We start from the raw sequence: 27,852 nt of genomic DNA, 5'->3' as shown, positions 1-27,852 counted from the left end.
CCAGATGTGGTTCTCCAACTGAGTAAATCATACATCAATGACTCAAACACCTTTGATTTCACAGATATGGAAACTCTTGACAGCAACTCAAGAAGCAACTTCTATATAATTTATAGGGATTCCTGAGGCATATGGAAGTTAAGTGACTTCTTGCTCATGATCATTCGACTTGGGGTTTATCATTTTTTTTTTAGTATATGAAGGGCAGAATGGCATCTGTTTATTGAAGAGATCTTTGAAAGACAAAAATCCTTGAAAAAGTTCACAGAAGTATAAACATATAATTACTACATCCTAGAGAATTCTGGATAACGGATGCCAAAAGCCAAGGACCCAGTGGATTGAGCCAAACAGAGGTTAAGTGACTTGCTCAGTGTCACACAGCTAGTGAGTTTCTGAGGTTAGATTTGAATGTCTTCCTGACTCCAAGTCCAGTGCTCTATCCACTGAGCCACCTAGTTACCTCTATTTCTGTCCTCTATTTTCCTTAAAATAGAATTCATGATTACCTTCAAAGATTTCTCAGAGGAAATACAAATCAAAACAACTCTGAGGTATCACCTCACACCTAGCAGATTGGCTAACATGACAACAAAGGAAAGTAATGAATGCTGGAGGGGATGTGGCAAAGTAGGGACATTAATTCATTGCTGGTGGAGTTGTGAATTGATCCAACCATTCTGGAGGGCAATTTGGAACTATGCCCAAAGGGTGATAAAAGACTGTCTGCCCTTTGATCCAACCATAGCACTGCTGGGTCTGTACCCCAAAGAGATAATAAGGAAAAAGACTTGTACAAGAATATTCATAGCTGCGCTCTTTGTGGTGGCAAAAACTTGGAAAATGAGGGGATGCCCTTCAATTGGGGAATGGCTGAACAAATTGTGGTATATGTTGGTGATGGAATACTATTGTGCTCAACAGAATAATAAAGTGGAGGAATTCCATGTGAACTGGAACAACCTCCAGGAAGTGATGCAGAGCACAAGGAGCAGAACCAGGAGAACATTGTGCACAGAGACTGATCCACTGTGGTACAATCAAAGGTAATGGACTTCTCCATTAGTGACAATGCAGTGATCCAGAATAATCCTGAGGGAACTATAAGAAAGAACACTATCCACATTCAGAGAAGGAACTGTGGCAGTAGAAACACAGAAGAAAAACAACTGTTTGATCACATGGTTTGATGGAGATATGATTGAGGATGCAGACTCTAAACAATCACCCTAATGGAAACATTAATAATTTGGAAATAGTCTTGATCAATGACACATGTAAAACCCAGTGGAATTGCTCATTGGCTATGGGAGGGCGGGGTGGGAGGCGAGGAGGGAAAGAACATGATTCATGTAACCATGGGAAAAGTATTCTAAATCAATTAATTAAATAAAATTTTTCAAATAAAAAAATAATTCTAAGAGCAAAACATACTTGTCCTCATGGAGTAAACCAGCAAACACTGACTTATCTTAACCAAAAACATTGCCATTTCCATTTTTCCTTAACTTCTCAAGCCAATTGGGGGAGCATGCATGGTCTTTTTATATAACTCTTCTGGGAAGACATTAGCAATGAGCTATTGTTCAGCGAATTTAATCTCAAAATGAAATGCAGGAAGCAGAAATTCCTCAACATTAAAACTACCTTTAAATCCCTTCCGAATCAATGGAGCTCTCTTTCTCTTTTTGTCTGCTTTATGTCTCTGTCTCTCATAAAAAAGGGAGATAGCCTCACTTAAAGTGGCTTCAACTTTTCAATCCATATAATAGAATGTTTCAGAATTCATTTCTTAAATAAAGACATTTTAGCAATGCTCAAATACTCAGATGGATTCTTTCCATTTTATTCTTTCCAATAATGCACATTGTAATCCACCTGGACAAGGAAATGGCCAGTCATTCCAGTACCTTTGCCAAGAAAGATTTTTTGGACTTTGACAGGCTCACAGGGTCATGAAGAGTCAGACACCACTGAATACCAATAATAATAATTTTCTTGAGGCAATGGTGTCCTGGTTGCCCAGGCAGCCACTGCATACACCTATGTCACATTCCGACAGCCTGAAGCACTAAGGTTGTGAATATTGAGCAGGGAACAGAAAGGAGGCAAGTGGGGGAGGAGTGGAAGCAGCACAGTTTGGCAATTGATTGGATGTACAAGATGAAGGCTAGTGAGGCACAGAAGATGCCACGGCGGTTGTAAACCTAGATTACTGGAAGGCTTGGGTTACCCTTCCCTAATAAGGAAGTTCTGTGGAAGGGTTGTGGAAAAGATAATGTAATGAGATTTGCAATCTACCCCAAGTCATAAATAATGAATAGCACGAAGGTGGGGCTTTTGCTCACTGGGCACTATCCAGGAATGAACAGTCCCCCGGGGGCTGCCTGCCAAAGCCATGAGGTGATCTAGGAGTCAGGGCTGCATATTCTGGATGAGTGTGCAGGATTTTTCCCAATGAAAGCTCTATAGTTACAGCTGTGGGCACACAGCAATAAGATTACATCTGCTTTGAGAAGCCAAAGCTTGGCTGAGAAATAGAAAATTCCATAGCTTACACAGCAGAAGGAGGGAAAATGAGAGAAGATATGTTGGGGTATACAAATAGATAATGTGGTGGTGTGGACAATCCCTATGATGGATTAGAGTGGGGAGTGTGGGATGAAATACAACTATATGGCATAGTGGATAGAGCGCCTGGTCTGGAATTATGAAGACCTGGGTGCAAATTTTGCCTCACATTTTAATTAGTTATGTGATTCTGGACAAATCATTTAAGCTCTGTTTGCCTCAATTTCCTCATCTGTAAGATGGGGTAATAGTAGCACTTTCCTCCCAAAGTTATTATAACGATCAAATGAGATAATAATTGCAAAGTACTTAACAAAGTGCTTCACACATAGTAAGCACAATCTAAATATTAGCTACTATTGCTTTGTAAAACTCTGATTAGCTGACCACATAACCCCCATGAGGTCAAGTCATTGACCCTACAGGGAATCCTGGACCCCATCTTGGAGATCACTAGTCTATGCAATCAGCATTTCTCTCTAATCTTCTTTTTCTCTCCCCTCTCACCCCCATTTGAGTTGTTAAGCCAAATTCATGTATGGGGAAGAGGTGATTATGGAGTTTATCCAAGGAACTCCAAAATGCTCAGTCTTCATGTAATCCTCAAAATATCAACCACAAGGACATAAAAGAACTGACCATTCCAGGGAGAACCTCTTTCTATTGGAATCTGCTCTGGATCTCCTTCATATGAATGGCCAAAACATTTACCAAACAAACATCTTCCTCCTTTACACCTTACCTGAGACTCATGATTAGAGGGTTCTTAAATAAAGTTGGCTTTATTATTAAAAGGAAATTTACTATTTACAAGGAAATTCCTATAGTTGTGTCATGTGCATGGTAGACACCTTAATGGAGGAGAATCTTTTCAGAGACATTTTGCTCTACTGAAACAAATGTTTTATTATCGTTGGCAAATATCTCTAATGGAAACATCATTCAGTCAGTTGTAACATGGTAAAGATGAGATCTGTTGTGGAAGATCACATGCTATCAGTAGCAAAATTAATTGTGATTTATATCCTTAATGGAATATTATTCCTCTTTTTTTACTTAGTAATATTTTGTTGTTTTTTCCCAAATGGCACATAAAAACATTTTTAACATTCTTTTTCTAACATTATGAGTTCCAAATTCTTTCTCTCCCTTCCCTACTCCCTTCCTGAGAAAATAAGCAATTTGACATAGGTTAGACATATGCTATCATACAAAATGTGTTTCTATGAGTATCATGTTGTAGAAGACATAGGATATTTTCCTTTGAATGTCTTGTGTCACAACACAAGTCTCAATTATTCTTATACATATTATATATAGATGGCAAAAGAGGGACACAGATCCACAATTGCCATCCTCTTGATCAATTTGTTTGACTGTAATAAGGACCAAGATTTTTTCCACACCTTCAATATCTTCCTTTCCCCTTCAGACACCTTGAAAATCATCCCCCAACACTGTTGTGATTGTTTCCTCCAGCATTTATTTTCACTGTCTGTGTTCCCTTGATCTAGTATAGAGCTCTTCATTCTCCCTCACCATATTCCCCACTTTTCAGTAATATAGATAGCTATCTCCTCTGGAAACACATTCTAAGATTGTGATATTGTTAAGGTCCAGATCATAGTTCCATTCTCTTAGCTGGTGAAATAAACTTGTTATAAAAGCCTCCTTTTGATCGTATGTATCTTCCATTAGTTTTTCTCTTTTCATTTTATATTTAAGAATATAAACCACAATAAATTCTGCGTCTAAGAAATGTGATTGAAGTGATAAAGTAAGTAAAGTGGCACTTTAGACACCTTCAAGCTTGGTAACCATCATCAAGTTGCATAATCTTGATTGGTTTGTTTCCTCATTCATAAAATGGAAATAATAATAGCATGTATCCCATAGAGTTTTTGTGAAGAATGAAAGTTATAATACTTGTAAAACATTCTGTAAACCTTAAGGTGCTGACTAAATCCTAGCTATTTGGCACCATCATTATTCTACTTTCTTTTTGTATATATGCATATATTTCTATATGTGCATATATTATCATCATTATTATATCTGGGTATATAAATATGTTTCCATAAATACTCATAGTATTCTTATCATCATTATTCTCTTTGCATCTATACACATACATACACATATGCCCACAACAAAGACAGAAAAATATAAAAAGCAAACAAATAGACAGAAAGATATATAGAGATATAAATGATAAGATTTAGAAATAAGATCAATCAATGCCATTGATAAGAGAACTCTTATAATAAGATCAAAATGCTTTCAGAATGGTTTTCCAGAAATTTTAGAGTGGAAATACAGGAGAAAAGAAGTGTAATATATGCATACAAAGTTGTAGTATATATAGAGAGAGGGACTGAGGAATGGGGTTTAGATTGGTGATTTCAATAATTTTGGGAAATAGCAAGTATATATAAATAATAGTATAGGGTGATGAAAGCTCCTCTCCCATTGCAGATTGACACCTTTCCTTTGAAAGTTGGCTAGATCACCTAGAATTAGGGAAATCTACCTAACATGTATTAGAGGAGGGACTAAAATGGTATCTTTCTGGCTTTGAGGAGTAGCTCTCTATATATACTTTGCCAAAAGGATCAAACACACAGCCCAGGGACAACCTATGGACCACAACATTCCACGTACATCCCAAACCAGATCAAAATGCAATTGGCAAGTATTTCACAAATCAAGAAAAAATAAATTCAAACATAGGTAACAGATGTATGTATATGTATACACACACACACACACACACACACACACATATATATATATATATATATATATATATATAATTTTCTAAGTCAATATGTGGTCCACAGGGATCTTTATGTACAAAATAAATGGCTCAGTGACATCATCTTTGTCATTTGATTTGTTTTCAAATGTCATGCATGCTTCCTCAGTGTGACCCTTAGAACCCCTCTAAAAACACGTTCCCTCGTCTAAGGGGACCTGCCTAATCCACTGGCCATTTTATTCACCCCTTGGGGGGGAACCTGAAGCCCACAGATGAGCCTCTGACTCCAAGACTTTTAAATGCCAAGCCATGTTGACCTACCTTCCTGAAGTCATCTCTTACTCAAGTAAAATAATCCTCATTTCTATAACCTTTCCTCCCATGTTCTATTTTCCAGCCATTTCATCATCATCTTGGGAATATCAGCCAAGTTCTTGATGCTTCTTAAGTATAGAGCTCTGAATTGGATACAGGTCTGACCCATGCAGAGTCTATAATGGGAGGGTTATCTCATGGCTTCCATATGCTAAACTCCTATTTATATGCTCCAGGAGCACTCCTAGCTTGCTTGTTTGTTTGTTTTAATAAGTTCTACATTGCCAAGTCCTGGGTACCAAGAGTGAAAATTCCAAATTAAACAGACTTTAACACTTGTAAGCTGAACAAAGTCCTAACAATTGTAAACAACTTTGCAATCATCCTTCTTTTACCCACTTAAGAGGGACATTCATAAGGCAGAGTAGGTAGATCTCTAATTTGTGCATGGATTCAAAGCAAGAAGTGTATTTCCTTTTGACCCTGAGGCAATGAACACACTTTTCCCTTTTTTGTATTCAATCATTATAATACTAGTCTTCATATTCTTAGAAAAGAATAAAAAAGAGTATTTTAATAAAAGATACATGAGGCTACTTACAGTCCTGATTTTTTGAGAATAATAACAGTGGATCTGATAAAAAGGCTTTTGTTTCCTAGATTATATTTCTAGTGCACATGTTCTACATTACATTGATTCCTTAGTTACTCAAACATTAGCCAATTTATTTCTCCTTTTTTAAACCCTCACCTTCCATCTTAGAATCAATAATGTGTATCAGTTCTAAGGCAGAAGAGTGGTAAGGGCTAGGCAGTGGGGTTAAGTGACTTGCCCAAAGTGTTTTCTACACCAGATTTGAATCTGATGTTTTCAAAGTCACAGTATATGTCACAGTATATTTCTTTTAAGTCAGAATTTTAAAAAAGAAAGGAAAAAGGAATTCATTATTTATTTGACCTGGAAAAAATCATTTAATCACTCTAGGCTGTTTTTGCTCCTATAGGAGAATAGAAGGGAGATTGAATGAAATGGTTTTTAAGATCTTTCCGGTTTTAACATTCATAATCCTACATATGTTTGATAAGGAGTAAATTAGGAATAATCTGGTTGGTAATCTTGGTGAATTATTCTAAACAGTTATAGGTGACCTTTCATGTATTTAATATTGATATTGATACCTTGTGGCCTTGTATTAAATAGAAAGAAAGATAACCTCAGAGGCAGGAAGATTTGGGGTGGTCTTCCCTCTGTCATAGCCTAGTTGTGTGACCCTGAGAAGGTCACTGACAGATTAGAAGTGGAGTCCCACATTTGCAATTTAGTTTCCTCATTTGGAAGTTCTTTATCTCAATGGAATAACAGGTCCATTCCCTCCCTGACCTAATAATCAAGAATAAAAATATCAATATATACGAAATTGAAATTGGACATAAATCCTGAATAGTTATAAGGAAGAGGTACCAAGTAAGATGGAGAAACTCTTACCAAACAAATTTATATTGACTTCTGTTATCACATTAGATTATTAAACTAAATATAAGTCTATTTAATTAATATATAACAGACTCCCTTAAAAAGTGAGGTTAACAAGGGAAAAACATGGATTTACAAGCATTTCCAAGATGCTTTCACTATCTGAGAGTGATTTTTCTGCTGTTACTATTTAGAAAAAAAGATGATCTATAGTGTATTTTTATTGATTTTTGTTAAACATTTCTTATATTTAATCTGATTCAGACAGTACTCTGGAGTTTGCTAACTATTTGTAGTTGTCATGAGATAAATTTAATAAATGAGTAAATGGAGGCAATTCTCCACCCAAGATAAGTTTACTATTTTATCGCAACTCTCTTTGTGTTTTTTAATTCTTTCATAAGAATTCTTTTCATAAATTATTATATAATATTCTTCCAATATCCTTATGGGATAGAGATGAAAATGATTATTTGTGTTTCTTCCTTTATATAAAGAAATTAAACACAGACCTTGGGAATGAGGTAAAGCTTTGACTCTATATCCTTTACAGATAATAGCATTTTAATAATAATAATAATAACAATAACAGCCAGTATCCATATAGCACTTTAGAATTTTTAAAATGCTTAAAACATAAGATGCCATTTAATCCTAATAAAAACTCTGGGAAGTAGGTACTCTTATAATCTACATTTTACAGATAGAGTTCCAAGGTGGAGGGAGATTAAATGATTTCCTCAGCTTAGGGTTACATGGGTAGTAAATTTCTGAGGCTAGATTTGAACTCAGATCTTCCTGGCATAATGGCCAGCACTCTATCTACTAAGCCACCTAGTTGCCTAGCAGAATCGCAAAGTCATGAATTGAGGGCAGGAAGAAACCTTGGAAATTATGTAAATAGGTGTATTCTCTTTATGGATGAAGAAACAGACCCATAGTGGTTAGATGATCGTTAATTCCTAAATCAATGTTTATTTCACTTCCTATTTTACAGAAAGGATTAAAGTGATTTCTTTTTGAGCATGAAACTCACATTATCTTTTTTCTTCCTGAGAAAAGGAGATCAGCAGTTTCATTTTGCCATTGTACACTAAAGACTAGCCATCCAGACCAGTCTCTTAATTTTCTAGATGAATAAATTAAGGACTAGAGAAATTAAGAAACTTGTCCAGGGCCACCCAGGTAGCCTCAGAAGCTTCAAGAAAGCTATCCTCCTAGAAAAGCTTCACATTGTCCAGTAGAAGAACTTTTAGGTCTAAAGAGAAGATAATTTAATTCAGGCTAACAAAAAGGATCCACTATGAACAACCCCCAATAGGGGAAAATAGGGCAAAAGGAATAATAACTCTAATATACATCTTTTGCCTTTCTTAGAATCCCCAGTGCTTAGAGTGGCACCTGGCATAGAGCAGGTGTGGAATAAATGCCTGCCAACTTGTTGACTAGAAGATGAGTAAGTACAGAGGAGAGGTTAAACAAAGCAGCGTGAGAGATCCAAGAAGGAGAAATGACCTCTAAAGGGGAAGCAGAGGGAGAGGGCAGAGAAGGAGGGCACCTGGAAAAGGCAGCGAGAGCAAGTGATGAGTACCAGATTTGGAAATGGATAGTCTGAGTGCAAATTTCAGATCTATTATTTACTGGGTAATGTGGAGCGAGTGATCCTTTAACTTCTCTCCCCATCAGGCTCCTAATCTCTAAAGTGAAGAAATAGGACTAAGTGATTTCTAAGATCCTTTCTGGTTCTAAGGCTTCTGAATTCATAGAAGAGGTGACAGAGGACCTGAGCTTTGAAGGATGAGAATGCTTGCAATAGGCAGAGATGAAGGGGGAGAGCAAAGGACTAGGTCAGGGAATAGCGAAAATTGATTAGAGTCTGGAAAGTATGAAGGCAAATATTATAAAATAATGTTGGGAAAACTTATTACAGAGCAGAAGAGGGAAACAAAGGAATTTATATTTAACTGGCAGGCAATAAGAATCAACAAATGACATTTATATTATACCTTAAGGTTGATAAAGTATTTTACATATACATAGATATAGACACACATATACAAAATTAGAATTGGACATAAATCTCAAATAGTTAAAAGGGAACAGCCAAGTCTGGGAAATTAATAAATAAATAAATGCATACTATATATCTATATACACATATGCCACATATATACATAATTGCATATGTATATATACTCATATATGTATGCTCATTATAATCACCAATAATTATTACTAATACTGTGTATGCATTCTTAAATCTATAAGTTTATATCATTTTAAAGATTTCTTTGGCAGTAATATAAAGGATGGATTCGAAAGAGAAAATATTTTAAAGCTGAGAAACCGGTTCAGAAGCTTTTACAATAGCCTAGGCAAGTGATAAAGAAGGCTTGGCCAAGGAAGGGTGGTGACTGTGAGATTATAAAGCAAAACTAGGAGTGATACTGCAACAGTAAAACAAAATAAAATCAAAAATAAAATAAAACAAAAAAGACCTGGTCGTTTATATTCATTAGGGATGGCCAAAGCTTCCACTTAGCTGAATAGGAGAAGGGTGATATCATCTACAGAAACAAAGAAGTTAGATTTGGAGGATGATGAGTTCATTTTGGACAAAATGAGTTGGTGGTAGTCAGGACATTCAGTTAGGAGGACAGTAAGTGGTGAAAAGTGTAGAAACTTGAAATGTTGAAACTAGAAATGCAGATTCAGGGGTCAGCCTCAAAAAAAGTAATAATTGAAGTCATGGGAGACTTCTAAGAAAAAGAAGTGGGAAGAGATAGAGGGGAATAAGCATTTAATAAATGCTTTTTATGTTTCTAGGCACAATGCTGAGTGCTTTTGAAATACATGTTATTTCACAGGAAGTAGAAAGAACCACGGGGAAATCTCACACGTGGGGGGCAAAAAGCGGAAGCAGTAATGAATGAGACTGAGAAGGAATGGTCAGAGAAGTAGATAAGCAAGCAGAATTGAGCAATATCACAAAAACCAAATAGAAATCTGGTTTCAGTAGTAAGGAAGAAACTATTCTTACAGATAAAATCCCCTCGTAATGCTTTCTTCTCCTTAGAGTTATCACAATTTTACTTCTTAACATTTGGGTTATTCATAAAATTAACAAATATTTTCTTCTATTCTAAACATGCCAATTAGCAAGTTTAATATCACTAAACATGTTGGAACAAAAGCACTTGTTGGCCACTACTCAGTCCCATATACTAATAAAAGGTGTTAATGACAGGTTTCTATTTGAGGGGGGAGGTTTCTAAAAACTGGCACTGGACATGTTGATGTTCTTGGCACAGAGTAAACTCAAGTGATAAAACTACTTCTGGAAATGTAGGTGGATAGCTCCTGTACAACTTTGACTTTTGGAGAGTCCTTAGAACAACATGGTAAGTGCCATTCCCAGGACCGTACCATCAACATGGGTCAGATGCAGAACTTGAACTGAAATCTTCATGGCCTCAAAACTAGCTTTCTATCACCTCTACGAGGTTGCATCTTAAAGAAGCTATATCAAACTTTGCTAACCAACACACATACACATTAACCAAAAGGCAAAAATATGCATGTAGACAGTCACAAGTTTTCTCAAAAAAGGAGCATCAGAATAGTCATATGCTGCAGAAAATTAACACCCATAGATGATTTATGACTTCACAGTGATCCCTGTGCCTCTTGTACTCATCCTTTATTTTCTGGGGCCATTGACTCTCTCTTCCCTAGCAAGCAACCTTTCTAATGATCTCCAAAACACTCTAGAAGAATTTCTTCCTTGGAATACTGCAACAACTCCAAGTTTGAATCTCACTAAAACAATGGCATGATTTTATAGACATAAAATGACAAAAATTATTAATAATATTTCTGCATATTTTACATTGTTAGTTTGCTCTAAAAGATTTGTTTTCTGAGGCCAATATTAATGTTAAAATAACAACTAAGCCACAATAAGATAAACAGCATTTTATAATATCATAATAATCAGCCTTAGGAGAGCTATCTTTGGAATTTCATGTCTAAACCATAAATGAATGGTAATCAGGTGGAATTTACCTGTGACTGGAGCATCGATGTCCAGTAAATTTTTTTCCTGTCGAAGAATTGAAGCACCCTCAGTTATGATTCTCAAGGCGACACTTTCTTCCAGCCTTCCCTCCTTCATGAGATGTGCCTTTAAGATATCCACCCGAGGTTTCCCATCATTATCAAACACTTCCTTTGCTGTGAGCCGGTGACTTGGAGGAAAAGGGACAGCTGAAAGAGAAAGGTCAAGTATTTTTTTAGCATCAAAAGCTTGATGTCCAATCTACAAGCAAGAGCATTAAGAGTAAATAAATGCCTCAGCATTCTAGACCAGGATGAAGGGTCACCTATCAAAGCTGCTCACCTGCCCTTCTACTGGCACTAGTTAGTTCATTACAGGAAGATCTATATTTCTTCTTCAAGCAGTCCATGCCTCATCCCCCTTCACTACTGGGCTAAAAGAGGAATCACAATAGCAGGCTGTTCCCTTTGGCTCCTCCTAATTTCCACAGGAGGAAGCCATTCTCACCACCTCCACCCAGGATCAGCCCTAGGCAAAGGTGGAGGGGCATACCAGCCAAGTACCTGCCATCCATCATGCCTTTCAGTTAAGTCATTGTCTCTGATTATTTATGGCTCAGTCAAAATGCAAACACACAGGCTACAGATACTTTCCCATTAACACCTATGAATAAGAGTTAGTGCACCAGGATGGGGTAGACCTTAGCAAAAAACTAAACCTTGAGACCAAAGTCAGTGGTCAACTAAGAGAGAAAACAGAAAGGGGGCTGCCAGGGAAACATGGAGAGAGACCTTGCCCAAAGGGAATAGATTTCCAGAGCAAATTTCAACCCCCTCAGGCTCATCCAAAAGTCACCCCCCAATAAATTTGCATATGAATAAACCGAGGCATAAAGAGTGATTTGCCCAAGATGGCAGAAACTCCCCCCACACACAGTTTTTTCTCCTTTCCTCTCATTTGTAGATCTTTCTATAAGTATATATACATATGTGTATATTCACCTCTATGGCGATCATATGTGTGCTTTTATGAATATATATATATACATATACACACCTCCTATTCTCATTAGCCTTACCCTAGATATTTCCACATGCACTATTCATTCCATTTAACCCAAGAAATAAAGTCAAAGCCAAGAAGGAACCCATATCTATGGGCTGCCTCTGACACTGGGCCATTGGACTTAATAAGACTCTATTGCCCCAAGTCTACTCTCCAAGAATCCAACTTATGAAACTCCAGCTCATCAGGAGAAGCTCTGCCCTGAAGGAAGAAGTTATTTTTTTAGACTTCTTTCCTTAAATTCAAAATGTATCTTCTTAAAAAAAAACCTTAAGTCCCTGAAGCTCTCCCACAAAGGACTATTGAACCACAAAAGATTTCAAGTATTGTATTGCATGACTACAGTACAGGGATCCATAACCTCACAAGGGAGAAGAGCCACTTATTGTGATGTTTTGAGAAGATAACTTTTTTTTAAACTCTTACCCTCTGTCTTAGAATACTGATTCTAAGGCAAAAGAGTGGTAAGGGCTAGGTAATGCAAGTTAAGTGACTTACCCAGGGTCACACAGCTGGGAAGTGTATGAGGCCAGATTTGAACCCAGGACCTCCCATCTATAGATCTGACTCTCAATCCACCTGGTTACCCCCTGAGAAGATAACTTTTTGAAGGGTAGCATTAGACTCATAACCCCATAACAGATTATATGCTTATCTGAAGTGTTTTATTTAATTTCTATTTTAAATAATGCATTAGAAAAATAACAACAACAACAAAAATATATTTATTATCTCCAAATGGCCCATGCCATAATGTACAGATGGATGGCCCTAAGGTGTTTCTACAGTTCATTAGCACATTAGTGCAAGGAGTCTTGTCTAATTTGCTAGTTATAAAATGAGATACGCTACTTTATAAACTTTAAAGCACTATATAAATGCTAGTCATTATTATTATTATTATTATCACTACTATCATCATCACCACCACAATCCCCAATAGCCCCAGTACTTAGAATATCCTTAGAGAACTGGAGAATCTGGCCTTAAGGTCCAGATGGGGGAAAGAAATGTAATAATATGAAACTCTAGCAAAGACAAAGAAGCAGCAGCCCAAATGGGACCCTGTAGTGGAGGTGATCTCCTTTTAACATTGTGTGGGACGTGGTCCATAGATCAAAGTCTACTGTTACCCAAATACTGATATTTCAAAGTAAAGAGGCCACTAGCTGGTGAAGTGGATAGAACACCAGGTTTGGCATCAGGAAGACCTGAACTCCTATCTGACTTCAGATAGTTTCTGGCTGAGTGACTCTGGGCAAGTCACTTAACCTTGTTTGCCTCCATTTCTTCATCTGTAATATGAGCTAGAGAAGGAAATGGCAAACAACAATTCCAGTATCTTGGCCAAAAAAACCCCAAATGAGGTCACAAAAAGTCAGACATGACTGAAATCACCAAACAACTGAAATAAGACTCATTTTTTTTTGTTTTGATAGAGATATAGACACTAGAAAGTCCTTAAGAAGAAAAGCTGGGCACAATCACCTCTAAGGTCCTTTCTAGCTCTAAATCTATCTATGTTCCTATGAGTCTATGCTATCTAAGGAGTCATATTGGTTGCCTTCTTGTACCTATTACTGCTATCTTCAGGGCTTTGCTTATTTTGTATATGAATTTGTTACTTTATAACTAGCAACTCACAAAGGAGAGTGGAAGAACCAGGTTAAATTGTAATTGGGAAATGTTTAACAAAATAAATAAAATTAAAATACAACTTAGATAACATTCATTTTGTGATTTCCTAAGTCAATATGTGGGGTAGGGATGCATTTCTCTTTGAGTTTGACAGCACTAGGAAGATGGGTTGGTTAAGTTTTGAAGTACAATACTTTAGATGTGAACATTGTGGATAGAACTGGGAATTTAACCGCCTTGTTTCTATGAGAAAATACATTTAGGATCAAAGAAAGCGATTGAAAAAAGACAATGCTGAATAATGTAGATTGGCCAGGTTTTCATAACATTTATTGTCTCAGATTGGGGATTCTTAAGCTGGAGTCCTAAGAACTTACTTTTTAAAAAAAGACAAAAACAAACCCTGATAACTTTATTTCAGTATTATTCATTTCCTTTGTAGATTTATGACTTAAAAATGTTGAAAACCCCCAGAACTACTAGATTTAAAATATTAGGAAAACATGAAAATATAGTAGAAAGGTTCAAAAATGCAGTTGGAAGCATTTTCAAATATTAAAATTGCACAAAAGTGGAAAGAGCACTGGATTTGAAGTTAGAATGGCATGTGCATTGTACCCCCAAAACCATAGAAGCGTTTTGGGGGAAGTTCCTTTGCTCCCTTCCATTCCAGTGTCTCCTAACCTAAAACCTCTCATGAGTCCTATAAGACCCTGAGTGGATTATCCTCCTTGGATAGTCCTTTAGATTTGATATGGACAAAGAGACACACCTCTTTGGGTATCTGGGACATCCATCTGTACCTTAAGCTGTGAGGGTCATCCCCTATGTCTTCAGGCAAACGCCACCATGTCCATGCCTGGGTGCATATCACTCTAGAGTCATGTCTTCACTGTTTAAAGAGTATAAAGACCCCAGAATTGATGTCATAGAGGAGTAGCTTTCCATCTATGCTGTTCCACCTAGGAAGCAGTCTTCCACTTATGCTGTCCCCTTGGCCAGAGTCAACATTACCTTCTAAATGAATAAATTTCACTTTTTATTTTTAAGCTAAGTTTCAGAGTCTTGCATCCTTGCAAAAGATACCCTTCCTGAACCCCAGGGGTTCACCTTAAGCCTCCCACAACAAGAAGACTTCTGGTCTCAATCCTGACTCTGCCACTTCTTACCTATGTAATATCCAGAGAATCAACTCTCTAGGTCTAACCCATCAGACTGGAAATGCTGGCAAAAAGAGGGAAATGACAAATGTTGGAGGAGTTGTTTTTGTTTTTGTTTTTTTTTGGGGGGGGGGATGAAGCACATTGATGCACTGTTGGGAGAGCTGTGCCTGGGTTTAAGCATTCTCAAGGGAAATTTCGAATTATTCTCCCAAAGTTATGAAAAAGTGATTATCCTTTGGTGTGATGATGCCTTCATTAGGGCTTTACTCCAAAAAAGAATAAAGACGAAATGGTCCTGCATATACACAAATATATTATTGTTGCTCTTTTAATAGTAGCAAAGAAGTAGAAACTAAGGGAGTGCTCAGTAATTTAAGTAATGGCTAGGAAAATTTTGGAATACTTTAAGAAATAAGATAAGTAATGGGCCCAGAGAGACTTTGGAAAATGGCACGAAATGTTGCAAAGAAGAGAGCGGAAGCAGAGAATAATGTATACTATAACTTTGATATTGTAAAAATGAACAATTCTAAAAGCTTTAAGAATTCCTACCAATATAAGTGGTCAACCATGATTGCAGAGGACTAATGGAAAATGTTGCCTACCTCATGACAGAGAGATGGTGGACTAATATGCAGCATAAGAAACACATTTTGAGTGTGGGCTCACAAGCCAAATTGTCCTGTTTCTTTCACTATGTTTATATAATACTTTTGTTTGCGTTGTTCAAATGCCCTCATATCAGACTCTTCAGGACCCCATTTGGAGTTTATTTGGCAAAGGCGCTGGAGTCATTGTGCATTTCCTTATCCAACTCATTTTACAGATGAGGAAATGAATGCAAACAAGGGGAAATGACTTGTCCAGTGCCACATAGTCACTAGGCATCTGAGTCTTCCTGACTCCATGCCCAGCACTATTCAGTGTACCACCAAACTGTCCTTTATATGATATAGAAGTTCTGTATTTCTGTTTGTTTTCTGGGCTAAAGAGAGGTGGGAATTATATGGAAAAAGAAAAATGGAATATATTACATGAAACCTGCAGGAAAAGGGAACCATTTAGATAAAGGACTTTTACCCCACCCCCCAGAAGTATGGTAAAACCTATGGATCCCTTTCCAGAATAATATGTTTTAAAGTATTATATGAAATATATAGGACTAAAACGGAAACCCATTAGACTGAAATGGTTTTGTATGGTTATATATATGTTGATGTGTGTGTGTGTGTGTGTGTGTGTGTTTGTGTGCTTCACTTATGGATACCAGGTTAAGAACTCTTGATTAGAGCCAGATGTTTTGAGAAATTGACAGCTATAAACACTGGCATAATTTTACAAATGTGTCAGACAAGTATAGATTGTGAAGAATGAAGAAAAAGCTCATTTCCTTTCTAATGGATAAAAGCTGCAGGTTTCCATCTCAATCTACTTTCTGGGTTCAAGTTCAAATCTGATGGAGGAATTAAACCAACAAGTGCCAGAGCAATAAGGTAAGGGAGGCAAGGCAACAAGAGAGAACACCCCAGGGAAAACATCCCCAACACAAATTAGAATTTCCTTTGGTCCCCTGAGTCTTTTCAGGGCCAAGTTCACTGCAGTAACAGATGCTCCTCCCATCTCTCTAGACCCTTCACTTTCCAGTAATTCCTACTACTTGAGGTAACTGGATGAGAGAACACCACCTGCTCTGAGCTGCTGGAATTGGCTTTAAATACAGAGGTAGGAGAGAGGCCAAGTGGAGGGGACTCTCTCCAGTTGGATGATGAGGGTACTGATCAGATGGGGTCCAATTCCGGTTAGGCAGATGGAAGAGAATAGCAGGGAACAGGATGGACAGCCAAAGACAAAACTCTAAGTTCCTGCCAGCTACAAAGAAGAGGCACCTGGGGCATTGCAAGAAATGGGGCTAACGGTCATGTGTTTGACAGTAAAGGCGAGGCCACCTGTGCAAAGATCATGTTTATTTGTGCTTCTACATGCACCGTGTCCTACATGTAGACTCATGCCAAAAAACTAGAAAAAATGTAAACATTTGAACCAAGAAAGATAGGAACTGCTATGAAAAAGTTCAGTCACGTACACAAGGTTAACCTTGATTTTGAATCTTCCTTCAGGACATTGCTGTCAGTGATTAAATCAGGCTAGCACCAATTTGCAATGTGCTGCATCTTTTAGAAAACATTTTCTATTTTTAAAACCAAATTTTGTTATCTAATTTTTGCATTACTTTAATTTTCCCATGTACCAACCATACTCCCATAAAGCTACTCTTTTTGACAAAGAATGTATTTTAAAAGAAAAAGCATTCACTAAAACTGACTAGTACATTACTGAGTATATATACAATGTTCCATACCCATGGACTTCCTACCTCTGCAAGAAATTTAGAGGGAAGGCAGGGAGAAACTTTCTCATATCTCTTCTTTGGATATCACTTGTTCAGCAAATATTTTCTAATATTTCTTATTTCTAAATATTTCTGAATTCTCAAGAGCTGATTAAATCAGTGGAAAATATTTAAACAGCACCTTTAATGACTTTAAACAAGTACCCTCAAAAATGGAGAGGAAAAAAAAAACATTTCAATTGAAGAAAAAAAGGCACAGTAGGTCAAATTTGGGGCACAAGATCTCCACTGAATTCTGTTAAGCAATATCCCAGATGGCTACATGGTCAAATAATGCTGTGGTCTGGTGCCTTAATATCTGCCTAAATATTCATTGTATATTAGAGCAGCAACTATAATAAAAATGAAAAAAAAAAGCAAAATAAAATGAAAAAAAAAGCAAATTAAAATGAAAAAATATTGTTCTCCTACTATATTCCCATTGAACAATGGATCAAACTCATTGACATCACCTTTAGAGTTGTTTCTCCACATGACATAAGAATGCTTTGTTAGTCTGGAAGTCAAAAATTTGGCCATCCCAGAGTCATGGTAAGAACAGTAGGTTCAGAGGTACAGCTTGGTACCTCCATGGACAGAGATCCAGGCCTGGACATGGGAGGTCCTGGGTTCAAATGTGAACTCAAACATTTCCTAGCTGTATGACTCTGGGCAAGTCACTGAATCCCAGTTGCCTACACTTTATAGCACTTCTGCCTTAAAAGTAATACTTAGTATCAATTCTAAGACAGAAGGTGAGGGCTAAACCCCTCCCCCCAAAAAAACCCCCACTAGTTTAGGGTTCTGCAATTAAGATCAAAGAGAAATGAAAATTAAAGCAACTATGAGGTTCCTCCTCTCCCTCATTAGAATGACAAAGATGGCAAAAAAGAGAAATGATAAATGTTTGAGTTTTGTGGGGAAATGGGTATATTAATGTATTGTTGCTGTGAGGGAGATCTGAGTCGGAAATTGCCCAAGCCTTGAGAAGGACCTTAACAGCTGGAGCTGTGAATACTGGGAAACAATTTAGAAATATGTCATGAAAAGGGCATAAGGATGTCACTGCTAAGTCAAAAATTCCAAAGAGAGCAAAGAAAGAAGCACAAGGCTCATATTTATAAAAAATATTTAGAACAGCTCTTTTTATACTGGTAAAGACTTAGAAACTAAGGGAGTACCCATCAACCATAGAATGGCTAGATAAATTATAAGAATGTAACAGAATTTAATTGTGTCAAAGGAAGTGATGGAGACAGTTAAGAGAAACCTGAGAAGACTTGTATGAACTAATGAAAAGTGAAATAAGCAGAAGGACAGGGAGAAAAATTCATACAATTACAGTAACATTATTAAGAAAAACAACTTGAACTCTGATCTAAACAATAACTATCCATGTCTCAAGGGTATCTACTATCCTCTTGACAGAGAAGTAATAGATTCAGGGTGCAGAATTTAAAAGAAAAAAATATTATGAGTATGTGTATCTGTATTATAAAATTAATTTTAGGGTTGTGACTTAAAATCTAGAATTAATTAGGCAGTGGGGAAAATCCCAAATAAAATACCCAAGTCTTTCTAGAAATTTGTGGTAATTTAATTAATATAGAGGGAAGGAATTTAAGGAGACGGAGGGAAGAGAATATAGGATTTCTCCTGCCTGGCCTGTGCCAGGGGGAGTTTAAAATCCCCGCCTCTGGGTCTCTGAAGAAGATTAGAGGCTTATAAGAGGATAAAATTGGAAAGTAAAGGAGGAAAACTCAGCCAGAAACTCACCACAGAACCAGACAATAGCTTGTAGCCACTCTAAGATGCTGAAAGTCCCAGCACGCTGCTATCAGCGAACTCTTTGCCACAAAAGGTACCAGAGAGAGGAAATGAGCCAATATATAGACCTTTTACTCTTGTGTCTCCTCCTCTAAATGCCCATTCTTTTTAGTTCTTATCTTCTTTGATTGGATTATATCTTTAGAATTACTTAACACTTCTTTGTTAAGTTCACCTTTTGTGAGTTACTTAACCTTTTTGTGATTAATTTAATCTTTATAGTTACTTAACACCTTTTTGTATTAAGATCTTAAATAGACTTAACTTAAAGTTCTAACTTCACTATAAGGTAAAAGTTAAGTACTTTCATTGTTCAATCAAGAGATTACAACTTTATCTTCCCCCAAAGTACAGTCTAAGTAGGGTGGAGTAATTTAGAGTTCCCAAGACATTCCTGATTTTGTTAAACTATCTTCATTGTTACAATCAGGAAATAGCTAAATCCAATCATCACAGTATATAGATATACATACGTTTGTATAATATACACATGTATATTACCTATACATATAGGTAATATACATATATATGTATATATATATATATACATGGCTGATAGAGAATTTTTTGCTTCACTATGTACATTTGTTACAGGGGTTTTGTTTTGCTTTGCTTTTCAATAATTTGAGGATGAAGTAGAGAAAATAGATTTTTGTTCATAAAAAATAATTTTAAAAATACTGGACTATGAGTCTAGAAACTTGGGTTTGATTCTCAGCTCCATCACTTACTAAAGATGACATCATTCAAGTCACTTTTCCTGATTTCTCCCAATATAAAATGAAGGAGTCTGACTTATAAGATACCTTCTCTATCTGAAGTAGGTTTAGAGTCAATCAAGATAACATTATTAAGCACCTACTATGTGAAATCATTGTCTATAAAGAGATGGGACTTGTGTTCTATCAAAGAGGCTCAAGGAACACTATAATTGTCAAGGTACTAAGAATTTTTTAAGTCCTACCATATGCTAAGTAATGAGGGTACAAAAAATAGGGAAAAACCAGTTTGGGGAGTATTTTTTTTGTTGTTGTTTATCTTGTTCTCTTTATTCAAGCATTTCACAGAATGATCAAAATTCCAGAATTTCAAATAATTGAATAATTTACTTCAAACTACTATAAAATGAAGTTAAAATGCAAACTACCAATTTAACACAATTCCAAAGAGGTCACTGCCTAAAAGGGGAGACAACACATAAATGGCAAAAAAGATATCTCCAGTATCTATTAGAGAGAATCTCAGGGGAAAGGCAGTAAGATTAAGAAGACCTGAGAAAGACTTCTCAGAGAAGGTCGAATTTTAGTTGAGACATAATACAAACAATAGAATTTAAGAGGAAGAGAGTGAAATTTCATCCCAAGCAAAAACACAGATAGCAAAAATGCATGAAATTTGGAGACAGTATCATGTGTGAGCAACATCAAGGAGGTCAGTGTCATTGGATTGAAGAGCATGTGGTAGGGAGTTGGGTGTAAGAAGCTTAAAAGGGAGAAAGGGGTCAGGGTGAGAAAGGCTTTAAAAGGCAAAGACACAAAAAATATGGTGTTATGGATAAGAGTATTGAGCTTAGAGTCGGAAAGAACTGAGGTCAAACCCAACCTCAGACACTTAATAGCCATGTAGTATTAGGCAAACTTCTCGGCCTCTGTGTCAGTTTACTCATTTATAAAGTGATGGAAATAATCTCCAACCTCACAAGACTGTCATAGGACCAAATGAGATGGCATATTTAGATGCTTTGGTAAAGCCACTATAAAAATATTAGCTACTTTTTTTTTCTCCAAGAAGGAAAAAAATGTAGCATAGTCTACAAATTATGGTATACTAATACAATGCAAATCAAAATGTGTATATAATATCCCTGGCCCCTATAATAACTATTGTAGAAGCAGCTTTTGCCTCCTGGTATTCATTCATACTAGTGTCTTCAGAAGCGCCAACACTGTTATTAGAGCACATGTTGAAATCATAAATTGAGGTCCAACACCATTTACGTCACATTGATGCTAAATTATCTATCACCTTCATCTGGCACTCATTCTACTTATATTTCCTTGTGGGAAGTTGTCTATTGTCCATAGCCTGTTCAGTCATTTTCATTAGTGCCCAACTCTTCATGACTCCATTTGGGGTTTCCTTGGCAAAGATACTGGAGTGGTTTGCCATTTCCTTCACCAGCTCATTTTACAGATGAAGAAACTGAGGGCAAACAGGGTTAAGTATCTTGCCTTGGGTCACACAGCCAGAAAGTGCCTGAGGTCATTCCAGTCTTCTTGACTCTAAGCTCAACACTATTTTTGTGTCTTTGCCTTTTAAAGCTTTTCTCAACCTGACCCCTTTCTACCTTTTAATCTCCTCTATTGACTAAGTCACTTAGCTTTTCCACAGACTTGTAGTACAAGTGAAACAATCAGCAAGGATTTTATAAGCATTGACTATCCCAGCTTTCTCCAAGTCAGGATAGTTGCTCTAGGGGAAAGTAAAAGATATTCAAACACAGACCCTGCCTTTGAACTTTACTGTGGCTAAGAGTATTTGCCTGAGGGGGCTGATGAAAAGTAAAACAGTCTGGGACTGAAAAAACAATGATAAGATAAACTTGTTTACTACCAGATTGTAGCTGATGACAGATCTGTGTTTGGCTGCCTGGTTTAACTCTTCTCAAGTAGACTATATTAACTGGAGGACTTTCACTGGACCTGTGTTCTTGAGTAGAATCTTGGAGTTGAAAGTTTCATTCTGTGACCAAGATAATGTACTCCTATGATCTTAAGTTAGTTCATAGATCTTTCTTTCTTCAGTATATAGACATAAAATACATATTTCATATATAAATAGTATATGTGTATGTATATATGTATGTATATTTGTTAAGCTCACTATATAAATGTTAGCTACTTTTTTTCTCCAAGAGGAAAAATGTCATATATACAATCTACTTGTATGCCATAACTTGTAGAATGTGACTTTTTTTTTCCTTTATGGAGAAAAAATGTAGCTAACATTTATATAGGGCACTTAACACATATATAATTTTAGAACAGATTGAGTTGTTTTTTAATTTTTAAAAGAAACAAAAAAGATTCTGAAACATTCAGATTGAGGATTGAGCTGATGAAGTCAGCTGAGATGGAGCTGGCCTGGTGTCACTAGAATCCTTGCTTGGATAGATCTTGTGACCCAAGACATGATTTATAGAGAGACGTGGCAAAACATCATTGTCCAGAGGGGACTTCCAGTCAAGATGGAGGCTTAGAAGCTGCGAAAGTTCAGACCTCAGAAACCCTTCCTTACCAATCACAAACTGAGAGCTCCTAGGACAACAAAATTCAAGCTGAACAACAGGACAGACCCTGGGAACCCTCCTCCTGGACCTGGATCAAAAGGTACGGCCCCCCAAAAGCCAAAACCCTAGATCACTCGGATCTAAGGGGCAGGCAGAAGGAAGGTCCCAGGACCCATCCCTCCAACCCAGAGTGCTGAGCCCACTGCAGCAGTGGGAAATTCAGGGTCGGCAAAAGGACCCCAGAGCTGGCTATTTTGAAGTTCTCACCTTGAAAGCAACCTGAGCCAGTCTCCAGGATGCCCAACACAGACAGAAGAGAAACATAGAGAGAAGGGGGAAGCCTGTAGACCCCTGGCTGGGTCCTTCCAATGGAGGTCCCAGTGTTAGGGCAACAGCTGAACCCAATCCCATCAGGAGCCCTCAGAGCTACTGAAAGGAGAGAAATCTTAGGGCCTGCAAAGGGGTTGCTCCAAAGAGCTTACCTTGAAAGTAACCTAGGCCAGTCTCTGGGCATTCAACACAGATTGTGGAGGAGGAGGTTTTTTGCTTCAGGGCTCATTCGGCCCAAACGAGCTGAACATAATCCCATCAGGAGCCATCAGAGCCCAGGGAGGCCACGGACCTCCCCCCTTAGAGAGCAGGGTCTTCTGAAAAAACAGAAACCTAGAGGCGGAGTCAAGATGGCAGCCTAGAAGGAGCATAGACCTGGCAGCCTGGCCAGAGCTTTGGAGATCCTCCATATTTGCTCCAGCCATCCAGGAAGTTTAAAACTCAGAGTAAACCGAGACCAACTAAGCTGAACTCAATCCCATCAGAAGTCTCCAGAACGCAGGGAAGCCCAGGCTCCCCACCCATCCTCATTGACTGCTGGACTTTAAGCCAATCAAAAGCCTCCAGAGGACAGGGAAGCTCAAACCCCCAACAATCCTACCCCAGAGAATACACCAAGAGATCTTCTCCAAGAGGGGAGACTGATAGAAGTCGCCAAAAAACAAAAAAATGAAAGGAACAAGAGCACAGACAAATACAGGGAGTAAAAAGGGGTGAATGTGAGCAAACAACAGAAAAAGAAGAAAGAAACTACAATAGACTACTACTCAGCAAATGGAACAGAGGGGGAGAGATCAGCAAACGATAAACCAGAAATCCCAGTGAACTGGATACAGGCTGTGGAAGAACTCAAAACACAACTAAGAGAGGCTGAAGACAATTGGAAAAAGAACTTAAAAATTAAGATAAGTCATCTTGAAACAGAGGCACTTGGACTAAAATGAGAAAATAGTGTCTTCAAAGCCAAAATCAACCAGCTGGAAAATGAGGAAAAGGAGATGAAAGATGAGGCAAAGGAGATGAAAAATGAGATAAAGAGGATGAAAGACTATCTACAAAGAAAATCAGACCAGAAGGAAAAAGACGACCAAAAATCCAGAGATGAAATCCAATATGTAAGAACCAGAATTAAACAACTAGAATCAAGTGACCTCACAAGGCAGCGGGAAACTATAAAACAAAACAAAAAGAATGAAATAATTGAGGGAAATGTGAAGCATCTCATTCACAAAATAGACGATTTAGAAAATGTTTCAAGAAGAGACAATTTAAGAATAATTGGACTACCAGAAGACCACGACAAAAGAAAAAGCCTGGATATAATACTAGAGGAAATTATCCAGGAAAACTGTCCTGAGATCCTAGAACAAGAGGGGAAAGTGGAGATTGAAAGAATCCACAGATCACCCCCTGTATTTAATCCCTAACTGACAACACCCAGGAATGTTATAGACAAATTCAAGAACTATCAGACAAAAGAAAAGATATTACAAGCTGTCAAAAAGAAGTCATTCAGATACCATGGAAGCACAGAGAGGATAATGCAGGATCTGGCTGCATCCACACTGAAGGACCAAAAGGCATGGAATATGATATTCCAGAAAGCAAGGGAACTAGGTCTACAACCAATAATCAATTACCCAGCAAAACTAACTATATTCTTACAGGGGAAAGTATGGTCATTCAACACAACAGAAGAGTTCCAAGCATTCATAAATAAAAGAACAGACCAGAACAGAAAATTTGATGTCCAACCACAGAACTCAAGAGAATCATCAAAAGGTAATTAAAAAAGAGGGGAAAAAAACAAAACAACAACAAAAAATTTATAAGAGACTCAATAAGTTAAAATGATATGTATTCCTATAAGAAAAGAGGTCATTGGTAACTCTTAAAAACTGTTGCTATCACATGAGCAGCTAGAAGAATTACACCCAGAGGGAACAGTGACAAACTGTATAGGATGAAAGGACAAGACATAAATAGGTATATAGATATATGCATACATAAATACATATACATGTGTATGCATATATATATATACATACACATGACTAGAGCTAAAAAAGAAAAGAGGTTATGACTAAAAGAAATGGGAAAAGAAACAAATGGGGTTAAATTTATATGTCACAAAGAATCTCATGGAGTGAGGGGGGAGAACATCGATACACTGGAAGGGTAAAAATGTTGGAGACAGGAAATACTCAACTCCGATGTACTTTGAAACTGACCCAAAGAGGGAAGAACAAACCAATCCATTGGGGAAGAGAATAGATTTGTGCCCTATAGGGGAGTAGAAGGGTAAAAAAACAGACTGTTGGGAGGGAAGCAGTACAAGGGAGGGAGAGGGGGGGGGGATTATAAAAAGACTACATGGGAAAAATAAGGGAGGGAATAAAAGTAGAAAGGGAAGTAAAATAAGGGAGGGAATGGGGGGGGGGGCTGACTATAAACAAACATTGGTATAGAAGGAAATAGTGAAAGAAGAAAAGGCAGGACCAGGAGTAGAAATCAAAATGCTGGGAAATACACAGCTAGTAATCACAAATCTGAATGTGAATGGAATGAACTCACCCATAAAAAGCAAGCGAATAGCAGAGTGGATTAGAATCCAAAACCCTACCATATGCTGTCTGCAAGAAACACACATGAGGAAGGTAGATACGCATAGGGTGAAAGTAAGAGGATGGAGCCAAACCTATTGGGCATCAAATGATAAAAAGAAGGCAGGAGTAGCAATCATGATATTGGACAAAGCCAAAGTAAAAATAAATCTAGTTAAAAGAGAAAGGGAAGGTAATTACATCCTGATAAAAGGCAGTATAGACAATGAGGAAATATCTGTACTCAATATGTATGCACCAAATGGCAGAGCATTCAAATTCTTAAAGGAGAAACTAGAGGAGCTCAAGGATGAAATAGATAGAAAAATTATACTAGTGGGAGATCTGAACCTTCCCCTATCCGAACTACATAAATCAAATAAAAAAATAAATAAGAAAGAGGTGAGAGAAGCAAATGAAATCTTAGAAAAATTAGAGTTAGTAGACATATGGAGAAAAATAAATAGGGACAAAAAGGAATACACCTTCATTCCAGCAGTACATGGTACATTCACAAAAATTGACCATGTACTAGGGCACAAAATCATTGCAAACAAGTGCAAAAGGGCAGAAATAATAAATGCAAACTTCTCAGACCACAGTGCAATAAAAATAATAATTAGTAAGGGTACATGGATAGATAAATAAAAAAGTAATTGGAAATTAAACAATATGATTCTCCAAAACCAGCTAGTTAAAGAACAAATCGTAGAAACAATTAATAACTTCATTGAAGAAAATAACAATGGTGAGACATCCTTTCAAAACCTGTGGCAAGAATTAGAAAGAGAAATTCCATTTTAAAGTCACCCAAGACAATATAAAATACTTAGGAATCTATCTGCCCAGACAAACACAGAAACTATATGAACACCACTACAAAACACTATCCACACAATTAAAACTAGATCTAAACAATTGGAAAAACATTGATTGCTCATGGGTGGGATGAGCTAACATAATAAAAATGACCTTCCTACCCAAACTTAGCTATCTATTTAGTGCCATGCCCTTTGAACTACCAAAAAACTATTTTACTGAATTAGAGAAAACCAAAACAAAGTTCATTTGGAAGAATAAAGGATCAAGGATATCCAGGGAAATAATAAAAAAATACAAAAGAAGGTGGCTTTGCAGTCCCAGATCTCAAACTATGCTATAAAGCAGTGGTCATCAAAACAATTTGGTACTGGCTAAGAGACAGAAAAGGAGGATCAGTGGAATAGACTTGGGGTAAATGACCTCAGTAAGACAGTCTTTGACAAACCCAAAGACCCCAGCTTTTGGGACAAAAATCCATTATTTGATAAAAACTGCTGGGAAAATTGGAAGACATTGTGGGAGAGATTAGTTTGGATCAACACCTCACACCCTAATGGATGAATGACTTGAATATAAAGAAGGAAACTATAAGTAAATTAGGTGAACACAGAATAGTATACATGTCAGAACTTTGGGAAGGGAAAGATTTTAAAACCAAGCAAGACTTAGAAAGAGTCACAAAATGCAAAATAAATAATTTTGATTACATCAAATTAAAAAGTTTTTGTACAAACAAAACCAATGTAACTAAAATTATAAGGGTAGCAACAAACTGGGAAACAATCTTCATAACAAAAACCTCTGACAAAGGTCTAATTACTCAAATCTTTAAAGAGCTAAAGCAGGTGTACAAAAAATCAAGCCATTCTCCAATTGAAAAATGGGCAAGGGACATGAATAGGCAATTTTCAGTTAAGGAAATCAAGACTATTAATAAGCACATGAAAAATGTTCTAGATCTCTTATAATCAGAGAAATGCAAATCAAAACAACCTCATACCTCCAGATTGGCTAACATGACAGCAAAGGAAAGTAATGAATGCTGGAGGGTATGTGGCAAAGTCAGGACATTAATGCATTGCTGGTGGAGTTGTGGATTGATCCAACCATGCTGGAGTGCAATTTGGAACTATGCCCAAAGGGCGATAAAAGACTGTCTGCCCTTTGATCCAGCCATAGCACTGCTGGGTTTGTACCCCAAAGAGATAATAAGGAAAAAGACTTGGGCAAGAATATTCATAGCTGTGCTCTTTGTGGTAGCCAAAAATTGGAAAATGAGGGGATGCCCTTCAATTGGAGAATGGCTGAACAAATTGTGGTATATGTTGGTGATGGAATACTATTGTGCTCAAAGGAATAATAAAGTGGAGGAATTCCATGGAGACTGGAACAACCTCCAGGAAGTGATGCAGAGTGAGAGGAGCAGATCCAGGAGAACACTGTACACAGAGACTGACACATTGTGGTACAAGAGAACATAATGGACTTCTCCAGTAATGGCTTTACAATGTCCCTGAACAACCTGCAGCAATCTAGGAGAAAAAAAAAATA

The 27,852-nt window shown here is 37.2% G+C and overlaps 1 protein-coding gene across 4 annotated transcripts in view; it reads right to left on the bottom strand.

Moving 5' to 3' along the window:
• PPP3CA (protein phosphatase 3 catalytic subunit alpha) overlaps window positions 1-27,852 on the bottom strand; it is a 418,815-nt gene that overhangs the window by 209,361 nt on the left and 181,602 nt on the right. For 2 of the 4 annotated variants that reach the window (XM_056803149.1, XM_056803151.1), the window contains exons 1-2: window positions 11,518-11,623; window positions 11,184-11,384 (exon numbers count right to left, since the gene is read on the bottom strand). In XM_056803149.1, the coding sequence (XP_056659127.1) occupies window positions 11,184-11,384; window positions 11,518-11,584 (268 nt within the window). In that variant the 5' untranslated portion in view covers window positions 11,585-11,623. Of the gene's footprint in view, window positions 1-11,183; window positions 11,385-11,517; window positions 11,624-27,852 lie in introns of those variants that run through there. The other 2 variants (XM_056803150.1, XM_056803152.1) reach the window with 1 other exon arrangement.

Source organism: Monodelphis domestica, chromosome 6 (genome assembly GCF_027887165.1).
Source record: "Monodelphis domestica isolate mMonDom1 chromosome 6, mMonDom1.pri, whole genome shotgun sequence".
In the NCBI taxonomy this organism is placed as follows: domain Eukaryota; kingdom Metazoa; phylum Chordata; class Mammalia; order Didelphimorphia; family Didelphidae; genus Monodelphis; species Monodelphis domestica.
Note: the sequence above shows the minus strand (reverse complement) of the source record. Positions and strands in the feature narration are given on the sequence as shown.